This window comes from Centrocercus urophasianus, unplaced genomic scaffold, assembly GCF_019232065.1.
Source record: "Centrocercus urophasianus isolate 14NV4802_14NV808 unplaced genomic scaffold, USGS_Curo_1.0 seq_9, whole genome shotgun sequence".
NCBI lineage: Eukaryota > Metazoa > Chordata > Aves > Galliformes > Phasianidae > Centrocercus > Centrocercus urophasianus.
Window position 1 is genome coordinate 33,546,394 of NW_024885532.1, and position 17,431 is coordinate 33,563,824.

Below are 17,431 nucleotides of genomic sequence, written 5' to 3' on the forward strand. Positions count from 1 at the left end.
GTTTCTGTGCAAGAGGTCTAGTCTTTTCATGAGAATTTTTTATCTAAAGAATATATTCTGCCACAGGATATAACTCAGACAACCTTCACCTCCCTGCTTCCCCCACCAACCCCGCCTTTTCTCCATCCTCAAAATCCCTAGTTTGTGTTTGCCTTTCATGGAAATAACTTGCCCTACTCTGATTTCAAACTTACTTTCTTCTTGTGTAAACAGTGAATTCAACATTTACAAATGACATTAAACTGACAGTATATAAAGTACTTGTGTAGTCAAATTTTATATCATTAACAGTACAATTATCATGAATACATGAGAATCTCAAGTATTACTGGATTTAGCTGCTAAGTAAAAAAATATCCCTTACTTTCTGCACATGACACAAAGTTTCTTTGGAGTGGGTTTGTGTGAGAATGATGAGAGGCAGGTAGTAGAACAAAACAGATGAGCTGATCCTTTCCGTTGATAAGCAGTCTGTCCCTTTTGCAAAGGCTTTTTGCAGTTTGCACATGTAACTTTAACCTGTTTAGAAGGCGGTGGCTGCTGAGTAGAAGGCTGGAAGATCTGTTTGGGTAGTGATGCTACTGGTGACAAAGAATCCACACCTGGTTGCTTTTGATTCCTAGGGAATGAAGCTGATTGGGATATCCAAGAATCTTCAGTAAAGAAAAAAAAAAAGTTAAGTGAGTACATGAGCACATACAGAGAATTATATGGTCATAATTTTTTTTTCCTGGAACTAACAATTATAGTGGCATTTTAGAAATTCAAATTCAAAATTCACTTTCACAGTACCACTCTCCACTGCTGAAAAAAGATTCAGAACATGAACAAGACTCAGAATGGTCCCATTCTACACCTCTTGCACTGTGTTTGCAAACGGGTAATTCTGATCTCCAAACCAACAGAACTGCAACTACCATGGTTCAAGACACAAGCTTTCCAAATTTATCAACATAAGTATGAAAGCTCAAGATTTGCATTAGTTATTTTCTTCTCAAGTGAGCTTTAACGCACAACTGATAAAGTTATTTACTCCTGTCTCTGTAGCAAAACACAGAGTTGAGCTAGTCTCTTGGTAATCTCTTCGTCTAGCCTGCAGCCAAGGAGTTGTACTGTGAGATTTCCATCTACGTCACTGCTTACTGTAGAGTTTGCTTCTGACATGACAGTCTTCTCAACAGAACAAATACCACTTAATCTGCAAACCAGCATAGCCATGAGAGTTTCAAGTTTTTTTTCTGTAGAAATCTATGCCCCTAGAAAATAACATTCCATTAAGTGTTGGCAGTAAACAGTTCCATGTCCTTCTACTCCAGATCTCACCAGTCTTTCAACTGTATTTTTGGACAACAAACTGTTGTGGAACTATGCCACTTTTGGCACATCTTTTATGGAGTGACATTTTATAGAACGATCTGCATATCTACTGGGTAGAAAATTTTACCCGAGTTCTTTTTACGCACCTGGAAACGTTGCATGCTTCTGGTTAAATTACATCATCAGTATCTTGTTTTGAATCAAGAAACACAGCTTGGACAAGAAAAATATACAGTTCTGTCCTTCAATAAACTTTGAATTCTAGGCTTTTCAACAGAACATAAGCTTTCATTTTAATAACTATCACCACAGTTCAGGAACTTCGAGCTTCTAAAGGATGCCAAGAATGATACATTACTTGAGTATAAAACAAAACATGAGTAAGAACTTCTTTTCACTGTAACAAACCATTTACAAACATTTTCAATAGTATGTGTCAGCTACCCCAAGTACTCTCACAGAACTTGAGACTTACCTTTCAAGCCTGTGATTCCACTCATTTAGACAGGCATTTCACTTCTACATACTATTTCACACACATCGCTACCACTCTATTTGACAGTAGCTTGGACTTCTCAAGAGCAACAGTACCAACAACTCTGATTTACTGTTTTCTAATATGTAGATGTCACATTAACAGGAAGAAAAAAAAAAAAAAAAACTATCAGGAAAACAATATTCTGCATTTGCATCTTCAAGGCTTCAAATCCTCCAAAAAATAAAGCAAACAAATCACTGAAGCACAGAACCATTGAGGTTGGCAGGGACCTCAGGGTCCCTCCGCTTAACCCTTGCTCCAGCAGGGACACCCAGAGCAGGGTGTCCAGGACCACCTCCAGGTGGCTTCAGCAGATCCCCAAGGAGGAGACCCCACAGCCCCCAGGCAGCCTGTGCCAATGCTCTGTCACATGCACAGCACAGCAGCACTCCTGGTGTTCAAAGGGAACCTCCTGCATTCCAGTTTGTGCCCATTGCCTCTTACTCTGGCACTGGACGTGACTGAAAAGAACCTGGCTCCACTCTCCTTGCACCCCTCCTTTAGATAATCTGTACACGTCACTACTTTCGCTGAGAAGCACATACAAGTCTCTAGAAGAAAAAGGAAGGAAATTCTGAAGGAAAAAATAAAATGGAAATCTTTATCTTGAAAATGCTTCCTGTTTAACATCTTCATCAGTGACACTGAGAGGGGGAATGAGAGCCCCCCTCTGCAAGTTTGCTGATGACACCCAAGCTGTGTGATGTGGCTGACACATCCAAAGGACAAAATGCCATCCAGAGAGACCCAGACAGGTTCAAGCGTCGGGCCCAGGCGAACCTTATGCGGCTCAACAAATCTAAATGCAGGATCTCTCTGAATAACTAAAACATCCAGACAATAAATTTCTCAAACTTCAACTTAGATGTCAAATTTAGATAATAAATTTAACATGAATACAACAAAAAGAACACAAGATAACATCTGACTTAAAGGCTTATCTTCATACTGCCATTTCCAAAGTAGAATATGGAAGATACTAACACTTTAGCAAAAGTACATTAGGTGACACGACTAAAATGAAGAACTGCACTATTTAAATATTTCTTGAAAAGTACATAGAAAATCCATGATTTTAATCAATATATTACAAGTTAAGCAATGTAAACAGTAAGTGTCTACTGCACTTGGATTCTACCTTACAATAATTTTTTTTAAACTACCCCAACTAGTCTGAAGCTAGGCCTTTCACAACAGTGGTCATTCATGCTTTTTTCCCCCCATACTTCTTCCCCGGCTGGGCAGCAGAGTATTGGTATAGAAACTCAAAATATTTTGAATTACTTTTGCTATTCTACAGAATTTAAGCTTTTACATTTTCACATAAGACCACTGACAACTGTCCCATTTTATTTTAGTAAGACTTGCTTACAATACACAGCATACTGCTATTTACACAGAAATAACAAAATCATACAATGAGGTTTCCTGTGTCAGCTGCAAGAAGTTTCACTCTCACAGGCTCTCATCCTGATGGGGGTTTCAACCACCCAGAGAACACAATGAGCCATAAGCAAGGCAGGAGACCCCTAGAGTCCACTCTTATTACTGTTACTGTCTACATGGGGCTAGGGGATACACACCCCAGGGTCCTAAGGGAGATGGTTGAGGTGGTTGCTGAGTCACTCTCCATCATGTTTGAAAAGTGGCTGTCAGGAGAAGACCTCAGGGACTGGAAAAAGGGAAATATCACTCTCATGTGCAAGAAAGGGAGAAAGAAAGTCCTGGGGAACTACGGGCCTGTAAGCCTCATATCTATACCTCAAAAATCATGGAACAGATCCTCCTGGAAGACATTCTAAGGCACATGAGGGAAAAGTGGGTGATCCAAGAAAGCAAGCATGGCTTCACCAAGGGCAGGTTGTGCCTGATCAATCTGGTGGCCTTCTATGATGGAGTGAAGCACTGGTGGACAAAGATAAGGCAAGTAATATAATCTACTTGGACTTCTGCCAAGCCTTAGACATGGTCCCTCCACCCACCACATCCTGTCTCTAAACTGGAATATATATAGATATATCTATATAGATATAGATTTAAAGGGTGGACTATTTGGTGGAAAAAGAATTAGTTGGAAGGTCAGCCAGAGGGCTGTGGTCAATGGTTCTACGTCCAGGTGGAGGCCCGTAACAAGTGATGTCCCCCACAGGTCCATCCTGGGTCTGGTACTCCTTACCATCTTTATCAATGACACAGACAGTGAGGTCAAGTGCACCCTCAGCAAGTCTGCTGATGAAACAAAACTGAGCAGTGCATTTGATAAAACAGAAGGACCCTGATTAACTTAGAAGGTAGGCCCCTGTAAATCTAATGAGGCTCAAAGCAAAGTGCTTTGTTTCCTTTGCTACCCCACGACAGCAGTCCTGCTGTAAAGGACTCACGGGTTCTGGCTGAAGAAAAATTTAACACGAACCAGCAGTGTGCTCTTGGAGAAGACTACTGGCATCCATTCATCCTCAGACTACCCTGACCTGAAAGTCTCAGATGGGGAGCTGAACAAACTTCCCCACGATTCATGTGGAAACAGTTAAAAGAACTACTACACCACGTGGACTGCCACAAGTCCATGTGTGGAAGAGTGTGGGCAGTTGATAGCCAAACCATCAAACCATTTCCATCATTTATCAGCACTCCTGGTCAATATGAGAGGGCCCAGAGGGCTGGAGGCTTGCCAACATTACTTCCATTTACTGCCAACGTTACTTTCATCTACAAGAAAGATTGTAAGGATAATCTGGGGAACTACAGGCCTCTCAGCCTGACCTCAATGCAAGGCAACATAATGAAGCAGATCATCTTGAGGGAGATCATAGGGCATATGTGGGACAACTGGGGAATCAGGCCTAGCCAACATGGGTTCAAGACAGGCAGGTCCTGCTTGACCAACCTGATCTACTTCTGTGCTCAAGTCACCTACCTGGTGGATGAGGAAAAGGCTGCTGACAGTCTACCTAGACTTCAGCAAAGCCTTCAACACTGTCTCCCACAGTACTCTCCTGGAGAAGCTGGCAGCCCACAACTTGAATAGATACAGTCCTTGCTGGGTAAAGAATTGGCTGGATGGCTAGGCTCAGAGAATAGTGCTGAATGGAGTTAAATCCAATTGGAGAACAGTCACGAGTGGTGTTCCCAGGGCATGGCATTGGGGCCTGTCCTGTTCAGTATCTTTACTGATGACCTGGATGAAGGCATTGAGTACACCCTCAGTTTGCAGATGAGACCAAGTTGGCAGGAAGTAGTGATCTGCCTGGGGATAGGAAGGCCCTACAGAGGGACCTGGATAGGCTGGATCGCTGGGGCCAATAGGATGAAGTTCAACAAGACCAAGTGCTGCATCCTGCACTTTGGCCACAACCACAGCCAACGTTACAGGCTTGGAGCAGAGTGCATGGAAGAGTGTGTAGAGGAAATGATCTAAGGGGATCTTGGTCAATGCTTGGCTAAACATGATAGAAATAGCATCGCTAATAGGAGCGGGAAAGTGGCCATCCCTCTGTACTCAGCCTTGCACCTCGAGTTTAGTTTTGGGTCCCTCACTACAAGAACGACACTGAGGCCCTGGAGCAGGTTCAGAGAAGGGCACTGAAGCTGGTGGGGGACTTGGAGCACAAGCCTTACAATGGCTGAGGGAACTGGGATCGTTTAGTCTGGAGGAAGCTCAGGGTCCCGTTATCACTCTCTACAATTGCCTGAAGGGAGGCTGTGGTGAGGTTGGCCTCTTCTCCCATGTAACTATGATAGGACTAGAGGGAATGGCCTCACGTTGTGCCAAGGGAGATTCAGGTTGGACATCTGGAAATGCTTCCTCTTCGAGCTGCACAGGGAGGTGGTGGAGTCACTGACTCTGAAGTTATTCCAAGAAACACTTCGCTGTTGCACTGAGGGACATGGTTTAGTAGGAAATATTGATCATAGGTGGATGGTTAGACTGCATGATTTAAGAGGCCTTTTCCAACCTTGGTGATTCTGTGATTCACCATTCTTTGTATGAATAAAGGAGTACACTCAAGTTATAAATAAAACTTTGCTCTTTAGATAGAAATTATGTCTGAAAACACCTGAAGCATTACTGCACAATGAACTGGGATATCTTACCCACCCAAGGCATTAAGTTATTGAAGTTATTTTTTTTCTAGAGTTGTAGAATGTTGTGATAGAAAACCATGATAAGGATGAAGAGAATCAAGTTCTACATGAATTAAACTTATAAACTAAAGCAGTTCAACTGCTCCCCAAAAAATTACCAAACAATTTTAAGGAAATGATGAGAATTCTAACTTACCAGGATTATGATGAGTCACAGATTCTCCATTTTGAAATACATCTCCAGCCACATTCATTCTACCAGGATTGAAAGGTCCTACACCAGTCTTGGTCTGTGAAGTTAAAGATGGGGTGTATGTTTGCATATTAACACCAAAATTACTTGACTGCAGTCCGTTAGATACATCTCCCAAGTTGGCATTCTGCAATGATGTTACATGCGTAATCATTAAGTTCATGTCATGCCCTTCAGCATTTTCTACATGATCATCACTCACAGAGCTCATAGCACCTGTTTCTAATGTAGTTACATTAGCAATCTGAATGTCAGAGTCTGGTTCTGTGGATATACCACTATTACCAATTCCTGAATTTACCTTACTTCTTGAAAAACTGGAAGCTGAGAAATCCAAATCGTTGGCTCTATTTTTACACTCTGGAAGCCTTCGCTCATTAAAACTGGAAGCATTCTTCTCCTGTCCTTGATTTGTTTCAACATCTTCTTCATCATCAATAATAATAGTTTCACTTATACTCCCCTTTTGAGAATTCAAGTCTTTCGGAGGAGGAAGCATTTTGCAATCATCTCCTTGAAGTTCGTCATTTTTTGACAATGCAAACGCAGCGTTCCTTTGCTCTGCTATCAGTGATGTAGAATTTTGTGGTGTTTGTACAGGTTCAATAAAAACTACATCATCGTCATCTTCTACAGTAGAGTTCTGGAATTTACTTGGTCTAGAAACTAAAGAACTTGGTGGACCAGCAAATGTATTTCCTACATTTGCAAGACCTGCTGCCATGGTGGTATTTGCTAGTAGGTCAGGAGTACGTTCAGACAGTCCTAATCCTCCCAGAGAACTTGAGTCCATTCCAGACCTGCTGTTTGAATAAAAACAAAGCAACAACAACAACAAACAAATGTCAGATTAAGACACAACTTTCCAGTAATGGTTCCTAAAAATAACTACACAGATTCACAGAGTTGGTTGGAAGTGACCTCTCAAGATCATCTATTCCAACACCCAGGTACAGAAATCATAGTTTTAATTTTTATTTGGTTTTCTTCTTATCTCAGATAATACACCATGAAAACTCACATATTTTCTCTATGCTCTTATTTGAATATCTTAAAATTGATTTCATTTCTAAACCTGTACGAGGAAGAGAAATGGCCTATACCAACAATTCCCACTAACAGTTATAAATCATAGTGTCTAGCAAAAAACACATCAGAAACTGAATTTTTGTTGGTACTCATTACAATATCTCCATTTCTCAGTTCCTCTTCTGAGGGATTCCCTCCACCCACGGACACAATGAGCCCGTAACACTTCTTTTGCTAGACTGCAAAGCAAAGTCAAGATTTAGACAATCAGAATAAAAAAACTGAATTCCTATTAAATTTCATTGCTATTAGAAACATTACCAACTTTCAACATCAACAGATTTATACAAAAAAAGACTGAAGCCGTATCAGTGCACATCATTTTCATCTAGCAAAAAAAGCTATATCATTTTGCATATTAGTAACTTTGAAGTTCAACTGACATTCCCACGCTCCCACAAAGGCAAATCTCCTTACGTGGTCCCACTATAACTGAGACAGAGAAGCAAAGGAGACAGGGAAACGCCACGTGCATTGAGAATACACACACTATCACAGGCGCACAGCAACTTCGCATTTCTAGCCATCCTGACTTCTTCACTGCAGCTTTCAACAGCTTTGATCTCTTTTCTCTCTAATAGCAACCAACGCTTCTTCAGGCTCCCTCACAACAGCTACTTTGCTTGTGGGTTTCAGTTTACATTTAGTTCAGTTTTGTCAAATCCCCTGTTTATAACTATGTTACAATGATTTAAATACTGATAAGAGGCAAGCAGAATATGTAACTTCTGCACCTCTTCTTGCCTTCTGCAATTCCAAACAATCATATGATTGTTGTTAAGGGAATTAAAGAATATTTGTACTAAGAAACAGTGAATTAAGCTGACCTAGATAGTACAAGAAATACATACTCAACATTATAATTAGGGTATGTCCAAGTACACACTGATGTGTGACATCACTGAGCATTTATCAAAAGCTGCAAGTAGCTTTCTGTGCATTCTTATACATTCTTTATTAAAGGAAGCTGAATAGATGAAGTTGAAATATCCCACTCATAAATACTTACCCATCCAGAAATCCACTGCAATCTGTTTACCTTAGTAAGTTGCTCCAAGACCTTTTATTTTCCTTCCTGTGTGGAGCCTGCTCTTTTTGAAGCAACTTGCTTCAAAGCTGTGTGTTCTGAAACAGGGTTAAAACAAATATTAAATACCTGAAACGGAACATATTTGAAAACAGCTAGAACCTCTTGCACCAAGTCAGCTCATGGAAATGACTTTTTGGAACTTATAGTTTCAGTTAAAACCTGATTTTCAGCACGGTAGTCCTACACCAATAGGGAAAATGTTGGTCTATACCTTTATTGCCACTAGAAAAGCAGCAACAGTACTGTTCATTCTCAATTTTCTACTGTTACATTCCATTTCCAGGATTCATTTTTTGGGCTTCATAGGTAGATGGAAAAAGTACAGTGTGAAGAAACAGATATAGTTGCAATTATGAAATCAAGTACTAGAATTAAAGAAGTCTGTTTATAATAGAACGTAAAGAAAATAAATGATTTAAGCAAATTGAACTATTGACAAAAGAAATCTTACCAGTTAAGTTTCTTTGCTTTATATGGCGTCAACCTCCACAATGCCTGTGGCAGAACATACAAGGTTAAATTCACAACATGACTAAAGAAAAATTACAGAACACACATCACAAATCAGGCTTACCTCACATTGCTAATCATTTTCAGATTGTATATATGCACTGAAGTAGTACTTAGCACAGGTTCAGACATCCATAGCTTATATTAACACACAACACAAGAGACTGAAAATGCTCAAAGCTCAAGCCTGTACTCATTCCTCAGGTTTTGCAACAGTCATTAGGTTTACCAGGCTCGACAGCATTTTTACAATAGGGTATCAACATGTGTAGTTATCTACTGTTTGAAGATAGGCCTTAAAATCCTCAGGCAGTAAAGAGGCCCAAAGAAATAAAGCACAAATATTCTTCTAAGCATTTAGAATATTATTCAAGCCTTCATGTCCATTAACTGCAGCTGACGGGGGAGGGGGAGGGAATACAAACAACAAGGCTGTGAACCAGATTAATCCTGGAAGAGAAGCAACCACCTATTAATTCCTTCATATGTTGTTAGCCTTACAGCCAAATGCCATTATGTAAGACCATCTGAAATGTAATGAAGGTAACAATTGGAATGAAGAGTTTTCTTTCAAAAGAACCATTATCATCATAACAGCTGGCTTTGTAACTTCCTGGAAATCAGTCAGTTACACTGAAGATTAATTTAATCCAATATTCTCTTGTACCTATCATTTTCCTCTCAAGGGCTGATTAATTCAAAGTTAGATTTCCCTACATCTCAGTTTTTACTGATAAGAACGTATTCAGTTCATTGATTCTCAGAAGTTTCCCAGTTTTATTCCATATATTTTCTTTCTCCACTAGAAGAAAAGCATCACAAGCACATAAAGCTTTTAATGAAGTCTTAAATATACCTGAACAGAGGGGAGCAAAGAGGAAATGAGAATATGCTAAGACTACACCTCAGACCTGAGCCAAAGCTTTGCTATTTCTGTTTTCAAAGGTTCTCGCTAAGAATATAGGTGGAGTTATTACTTTTGCTACAAATTATATGCATGTATTATAATAAACTGGAAGATATCTTTTTGCCTATTCATATTTGTTTTTCCCCATATAGGCTCCTAGGAGGTTTTAGTGACCTGTGTTAGGTATGCCATAACAAGAAAAACTCATGTGCTTAACTGTTGGTACACAGTAATACCTGCTGGTATTTCCACACATATCAGCTTCTAACTCTGCAAAACTCAGCAACAAAATACAATTTTTAATTTTGTTTCTTTTCAAAAACAAAAGCAATTTGCAGAATGACCCATGAAGTGTTCTGAAAATGCTAATACTGAAAAGAGACCCAAAAACTACAGGCAATTTTGTACTCAGTATTTCTAAATGAAAACTAACAACAACAGAAATAACTCACAAGTATAGGTTTACAATAGGAAACTAAGAAAAACTCTATCCCCATAGCTTATTAAGCACATTTTACTGCTACCATAGAAACGTGATTGCTAGAACCCTCTAAAATTCATTAGACTGGATGAATTGTTAAAACTCTGGATAAAAAATAAATCCAAAGCCCAAAAAGCCACAGACTGGCAAGATCAATTCTGCAGAGAATTTATTTTCAATAGTGTTGCTAAATGAGCTCAAGGTTTTGTGGTACCACACAGGCACCAAAATTACAGCTGGATGGAAACACAGGCAGTACCAATACACACCAGCCCTTCCTGAACCAGGCTATGTTCTCCCTTTAAATTAGGTTGTACCACTGATGTATAGAAGTCTTCATACTAAAATAAATCACCACCTCATATCTACATTCAAGGTTTAATTGCTGAAGAAATAAAAGGCAAAATCCAGGCATGTCTCTGGAAAAATGACAAATACAACAGCTTTAAGGCAGCCAGCTAGGCAATGCTTCATAAGCCAAGTCTTTATAGTTGAAAAATAGAATAGTTTTAAATTTATTAGAAATTGAAGAAACTTGGGAATGAAAGAACATACCTAAAAATAATCAACAGAAGGCTGGCTTTTCCAAGCCCAAGTCTCTACTAAATGCCATTAGTAACACCTGGGATGAAGGTAACATACGGAAAAGCACGGTCATGGTTACACACCCTTGGAGCAAAGTTGTAAGGATAGAAAGGAGTCACTGACATCTCACCAAAACAGTTTCATCAATGCAGAGCACTTGAAAAAGACATTCAAACTAAGACCAGCATGTGCAAATGCTTCCATATAAAGCCGTAAAAAAAAAAAAAAAAAGAAAAAAAAAAGAAAAAGTGGACTGGTTTTGAGAGAACACATAATTAAGACATCTTGAAAACTAAAGGGATTAATAAAGTTCTGGAGACAGTGTAATACAAGCGTACAAACAACACGGAAACAAAAAAAATCCATTGATCCCCTAAAAGAAATACTTTCTATTAAGAAAGCACCGTATCTTAACTAAATTATTTAAGTTAACAGGTGCTATGCTACATTTAATTTCATATCCAAAAGAGGACAAACAACATATTAATGCCATTACACAGTGACAGCATGGATAAGAGGAAGAAGTGAGATGCAGTAAGCTGAAGATTTCAAGAACTGCTGTGCAGACCAAGACAGATAAAAAACAAACAAGCAAATCACAGCCACCTACCAGCAGAAAGACCCATGAACAGAAGGAAAAGCAACACTTGGTAATTCTGAGCCATACAACATGGTTGAAGATGCAATTATCCAGACAGCTGTCCAGAATAGCATATTTTATCCCAAGGGAATGAATGAGAAAACACTTCATGACTTTAACTTCTGAATTTTGAAAGGAAGAACAGAAGTACGAGGAACCAAGTTAAAAGGAAATGAAATGGAGCAGCCAGAAGAACAAAAAGCTTTTTGAAAGCCTGCAGGCCACTTAAAGATTCATCACATAAAGCATACAACTAACCTAAACTCCCCCAAAACTAGAAAGGCTACTACCAAAAAGTCTCTGAACTAACAAGAATCATGGAATTACACGTGTGAGGGAAGACATGCATTTATTTGTCCCATTCTTTATCCTTTGCTAGGCAAAGATGTGCAGCCTATCTTGAGCTATCTCAGAGCAAAGGTTCGTCTAACATACCTATTGTACAACAGTACAGTTTTCCAAAAGACACAGCATCTGAGAAACCTGAACCACAGCAGAGAAAACAGAGCAAGATGTTTGCACTGATGTTCAGTAAGGAAAAGATCAGGGAGGAACACATCAAAGCTCTCTTTCTAAGGGTTAAGAATGAAAAATATCCTAAGTGCTAATAAAAGAGGATTTTAGAACAAACCACCAGGACCACATGACTTTCACTTAGACTTCTAAAGGCACTCAGTAATTTTGTATTACAGTTTCTGTAATCAATTACTTACACAGAAAGTGATCATTGACCAAGTAATTACAATTACCATCCTGTATCCATCACTAAACAGACTGATAGAAACTACAGCTGAATAAATATACTGAGGAAAGATACAATAAATGGGGAAAGAATTACATAAATTTTGCAAAGGAAAGACAACATCTCACAGTACTCCTATAGAGGTAACTGAGGGGTTCACATACTCATTGACTGCAGAATCACCAAGGCTGGAAAAGACCTACAAGATCATTCAGTCCAACCATCCACCCATCACCAATTTAGTTCTCACTAAACCACGTCCCTCAACGTGACGCCCTCAAGATGTTCCTTCAACACCTCCACGGTCGGCGACTCCACCTGGGCAGCCCATTAATCAGACCAGTGCTGCTTAAACTGGTACAGAGCACTCAAGATTTCCAAAACACATTCAAACGTGTTCCTAACTAAACACTACCGTGGAAATCACCCAGAATTAGATTTGAGCAAGGGTCCTCTTGAGAGTTTGCATTATTTGGAGAGATGACTATCATGCATTGTTAGCTGTTATTTCAATAAAGAGAAGCTATCAGTGGGGTCCCCCAAAATAAAGTGATACAGGTCAACATTTACAAAGCAATCACAGAATCACAGAATGGCCAGGGGTGGAAGGGACCTCGAGGATCACGTATCTCCAACCCCCCTGCCACATGCAGGGCCACCAATCTCCCCATTTAATACCAGACCAGGCTGCCCAGGGCCCCATCCAACCTGGCCTTGAACACCTCCAGGGACGGGGCATCCACAACCTCTCTGGGCAGCCTGTTCCAGCACCCCACCACTCTCTCTGGGAAGAATTTCCCCCTGACATCCAACCTAAATCTTCCCTCCTTCAACTCAAAATCATTTCCCCTTCTCCTGCTGCTATCTACCCTTTCAAGGAGTTGATTCCCCTCCTGTTTGTAGGCTCCCTTTAGGTACTGAAAGGCTGCAACGAGGTCACCCCGCAGCCTTCTTTTCTCCAGGCTGAACAAGCCAGCTCCCTGTAGTTGGCAATGCAACAGCTCCCTCAGCCTGTCTGTAGAGGAGGTGCTCCAGTCCCCTGATCATCTTTGTGGCTCTCCTCTGGACCCTCTCCAACAGCTCCCTGCCTTTGTTGTATTGGGGGCTCCAGACCTGGACACAGCACTGCAGATGGGGCCTCACAAGAGCAGAGCAGAGAGGGACAATCATCTCCCTGTCCCTGCTGGCCACCCCTGATCAATCCTGAGATTGACACTACCAAAGTGAGTTTCCTAGATGTGCAAAGTTATTCACAGTAGCTGAACACAAAGATTGACTGAAGAACTACAGAAAAGTACCACAATGCTAAATATAGGCAGCGTAATAAGTGAAACTTGCTTGTGATAAGCACAAGACAGTTACCTTTCCTAGCTGTTCACTACATACACAGATTCCTCTGAAGTGGAAGTTAAAAGACCACAACTGCAACCCTTTCAAACCAAATCTACTCAACAGCCACCACTGGTGATAATGGTAAGAATCACCATCATGTAATGCCAGAAATACAAACAAAAGCAACTGGACAAACTCTGAAATAAATATACTGATAACCATTAATCACAGCAGTTCAAAGGCAACTCTACAAAAGTACTTATCCAGCCAGATGCTGAACACAACACCATTTCAATTCCTTGATTCACCTACTTTCAAGACTTCGTACCCTTCCTTAATGATTTTTATTTCATTACACTTTTCAGAATCTAATTATCAAAAACTCAGTCTATTGTAAAGACAAATTGATGCAGCTATCAAGAAGTGTTTCTCTAGCTTAACAGCTTGCTGTTACTTCTCATTGTAACTCATGAATGTTATTCTCTCTACACACAGACACAGTCACTCAGAAAGACTGAAAAGAGAAGTAATCCAACATTTTTCAAAGGCTGCGATTTAAATCAGCTCTAAAGTTAAGCCTGAATGCTGCTACTGTAGTCCAGTTTCAATCTGTGCCCTGAATAATATACACTGTGTATGGACAGACACCTATCTATGCAGGTAGAGAAGAGGGAAGATTAGATTAAAAGCAGTTCTAGGTCATCAGATATAAAACTTGATTACCACAGGCAACCACATAATGAAATCATTCTCACTAGTCATCCCTACTGTGAGCACTCAGCGTATTTGTTTTTCCTCCTTACATCCTTCCTGAGGGATACCCCCCATCAACTCTAAGCATTTTTGGCAACCTCATATTAGGCAGCTCTGATCTGTGGCCAACTTTTACAGGTTTGACCTTACCAACAATTGTAACGCTTTGGAAGAGCCACCTAGTTATTCAGTCCACAGGTTTGCTTTATTATACAACCATGCAACACAGCTGTTTCTGCAGCCACACTCATAACCAAACAGAAGTTGTTCCAGCTGACATAGACTGACTCCTTCCCAGACAGATCAGTTCCCTAAAACAAGTTATCTGTCCAACACTAACAGCTGTGCCTGAATATAACAGGGTTGGTGCCACAGCTTAGAACTGCAGCAACAAGACCATTTTAGTGGACATGACAAGCCAATACCTGCAGAACAACCTGCATGGATGACAGAAAACTCATAACCCTTACTGCGTAAAACACACCTGCTCAAAAATGCATATGACAGCTGACAATTAAGCAAGCAGCAACAAAATGATTATTAAAACATACACTATCTGATTGTGATCAGTGAATATAACAAACTTGTAAGACTTCAAGCAAACCTAATATACTACATTGAGGCTGCAATGACAGCTATTTAACCAGCTTAACACACAAACTGTGCTCCTGAGTTCAATATAAGCACTTCCATAATTTGGGCTAAACTCAACTGCAAGTATTTACAGCACCAAAGTAAAAAAAAAGTCTGCCTTAAAACATTATGCAACTTAACTATAAATATGTAGGTTGCTCTGTAATAATGCCTCCTATTTATTTCCACAGGAACTATAACAGATACAAAGAGCACACTAACACTGTTTGATAGACTAAACTCTCAGCTGTGTTGAATAACACTATTTTTCAGCAAAGTCACCACCACAAGCCATGCATTTTTGGCAGCGATGAACAAGAGATGGTATGCAGCACTTGTAAAAATCTGCACCAGCACAGGTGACCCACTGTCACTGACACCACAGCTGAAGCATACATGCCACCTACCACCTCACTGTGCTCACATCCACTCTTTGGTCTCCACAAATGTTCAGTCGGTGCCAACGAACATCAGCGGGCACCAGTTTTGCGGCAGAGGAATTCAAACCTTTGGTTCATACACACTTCTATGTCTGACACCATTGTGTCAGACTGCTCCTCTGCTGCCATCTGTCACACAGCAACAAAATACATTGGAATACTGGTGGAAGGCTCAACCTCTACTGCCACCCCACCAACATCCGCCCCTGATTAAACAGGAGGCATTACTTTTGGAGTAGCCCTCTTACCACAAGTAAGAATTTTCAGGAACAGGATAACTGTTGACAGATTAGACTTAAGAACCTACTGCCCAATATCACCATCATGAAAGGCCTGAAATCTTATTATTTCAGCCTAAAGATGCTATTCCAGAAGAATTTAGTTTCCACTAGGCTTGGATCTGCTTCAAAATTCGTTAATTCAAATTCAACAATTTCAAATCTGTACAAAGAAAACATCTTAGTAAAATTTATTATAGCACCCAAGATGTGCTTGTCACAGATTTCAAGAAATTGAAAAGCATGTGCACGCAAAGACCTGCATGCCAGTAACACAGCTAAAAAGAATGAGCAAGCAAAAACTAAGCAGTGAAATAGCCATTTTGGAGCAGTTGAATCAGCAAGTTGCTTTTCATTCTGAAGATAAATTATTTAGACACAAACTAAGCCTGAATGAAAAGTGAGAGGTAGGGAAATGGAAACTTCACTGTCTCCTGAGTATGCCAACAGTACTGCAGCCATCCACGACATGTGTGACTACTGATGTCTGGTTTCCAACCAACGCTTCCAAGAACATCTGAATGTCTTTCTTCAACACAGCCTCCTCCATTGGTCATCCTAATCAACCTGTGCTGAGAATTACTCATATGCATGAACAGAATGAAAACTCAGGGTCGGTCTCAAACTTGATTCTGTTCAGGGTCAATTATGAGTTCAGGAGTGTCTAACAGATCGTGTATTTTCAAGATTACTCACAAAGGGATAAGCAGTACTTGGCGTAACTATTCATGGCAAATCAAAATCGTAATGTTGACTAACTATGAAGTTTCAAGACAGTCATACTGACAGGTATTTGCCCCCACCTTAAATATGCACTTTCAATACATTTCATGGCTGCTCAATCAGGAAAACATGCAGATCAACAAGAACCCAGCACTACTTCTAACCTTTAAAGTCATTATACCATAATGTGGTAGACAGTAAATTATGTCTCTCTACTATTCAAGCAGCACTGTGCTACTTCAGGAAATATGTTACCACAAAAGGAATAGAAAGACAGACAGAGAACACACAGACCCCAAAAGAAGTTGTATCTAAGTGTTTATCTATTAGTTATATTCAAATACGTATCTATTTCCAGGAAAGTAGGTAACACTAAACCACAGCAACAGGTTTGAAATGTGACCTTGGTCAAAAGGGAACATTACAGTAACAGAAGAAATACACTCTGCTAAAGATACAGAATAGGAAAAGGACAAGTAAAAAACAGGGAAAAAAGGAAAAACTGAACACAAGTAGCCTTAATAAAACACAAAAAGACCAAACTGTCAATCAACATAAACCAACTAAGAAATATGCAGTGCACATATGGGAAATACGTATATATGTATGCACGTTCAATTGATAGATTACGAACACTCTAAATAGTAAAATTATTTAGATATCTGGACTAAGTCATGGAACACAGGCCACTGATAAAAAAGGCTCTGTGGGCTACAGAACACATTTCAAAAACACTCCTTACACACACTCCACAAGGACCAATAAAGATTATAAATTCAGAATTCAAATCTCTGACGTCCCTAGCTTTTGCCAGTACTCAAGAAGATGAACTGAGATGGCAACAGTCTGTCAACAGTTTCCAGGCTGGTTGGGCAACTAGCAGGGCGAAGGGTCTCCATGAATCGTCACCCCCAGAAAAGGGAAATAGAGGTCCCCATAATAATTAACAACAGCAGCGATCTGAGGAGAAACAAACTAATCTACTAAATGTGGCATTGGAATGCAAAATAACACACTATAATACAATATAATTA

General features: G+C 40.0%; 1 protein-coding gene across 11 annotated transcripts in view; it reads right to left on the minus strand.

Moving 5' to 3' along the window:
* The window catches only part of ZMYM2 (zinc finger MYM-type containing 2), an 89,001-nt gene that overhangs the window by 60,136 nt on the left and 11,434 nt on the right, over positions 1-17,431 (minus strand). For 5 of the 11 annotated variants that reach the window (XM_042838995.1, XM_042838985.1, XM_042838988.1 and 2 more), the window contains 4 exons: positions 8,825-8,868; positions 8,293-8,408; positions 6,138-6,997; positions 365-653 (listed from right to left, as the gene is read on the minus strand). In XM_042838995.1, coding sequence (XP_042694929.1) covers positions 365-653; positions 6,138-6,987 — 1,139 coding nt within the window. In that variant the 5' untranslated portion in view covers positions 6,988-6,997; positions 8,293-8,408; positions 8,825-8,868. Of the gene's footprint in view, positions 1-364; positions 654-1,792; positions 1,918-6,137; positions 6,998-8,292; positions 8,409-8,824; positions 8,869-17,431 lie in introns of those variants that run through there. The other 6 variants (XM_042838994.1, XM_042838993.1, XM_042838992.1 and 3 more) reach the window with 6 other exon arrangements.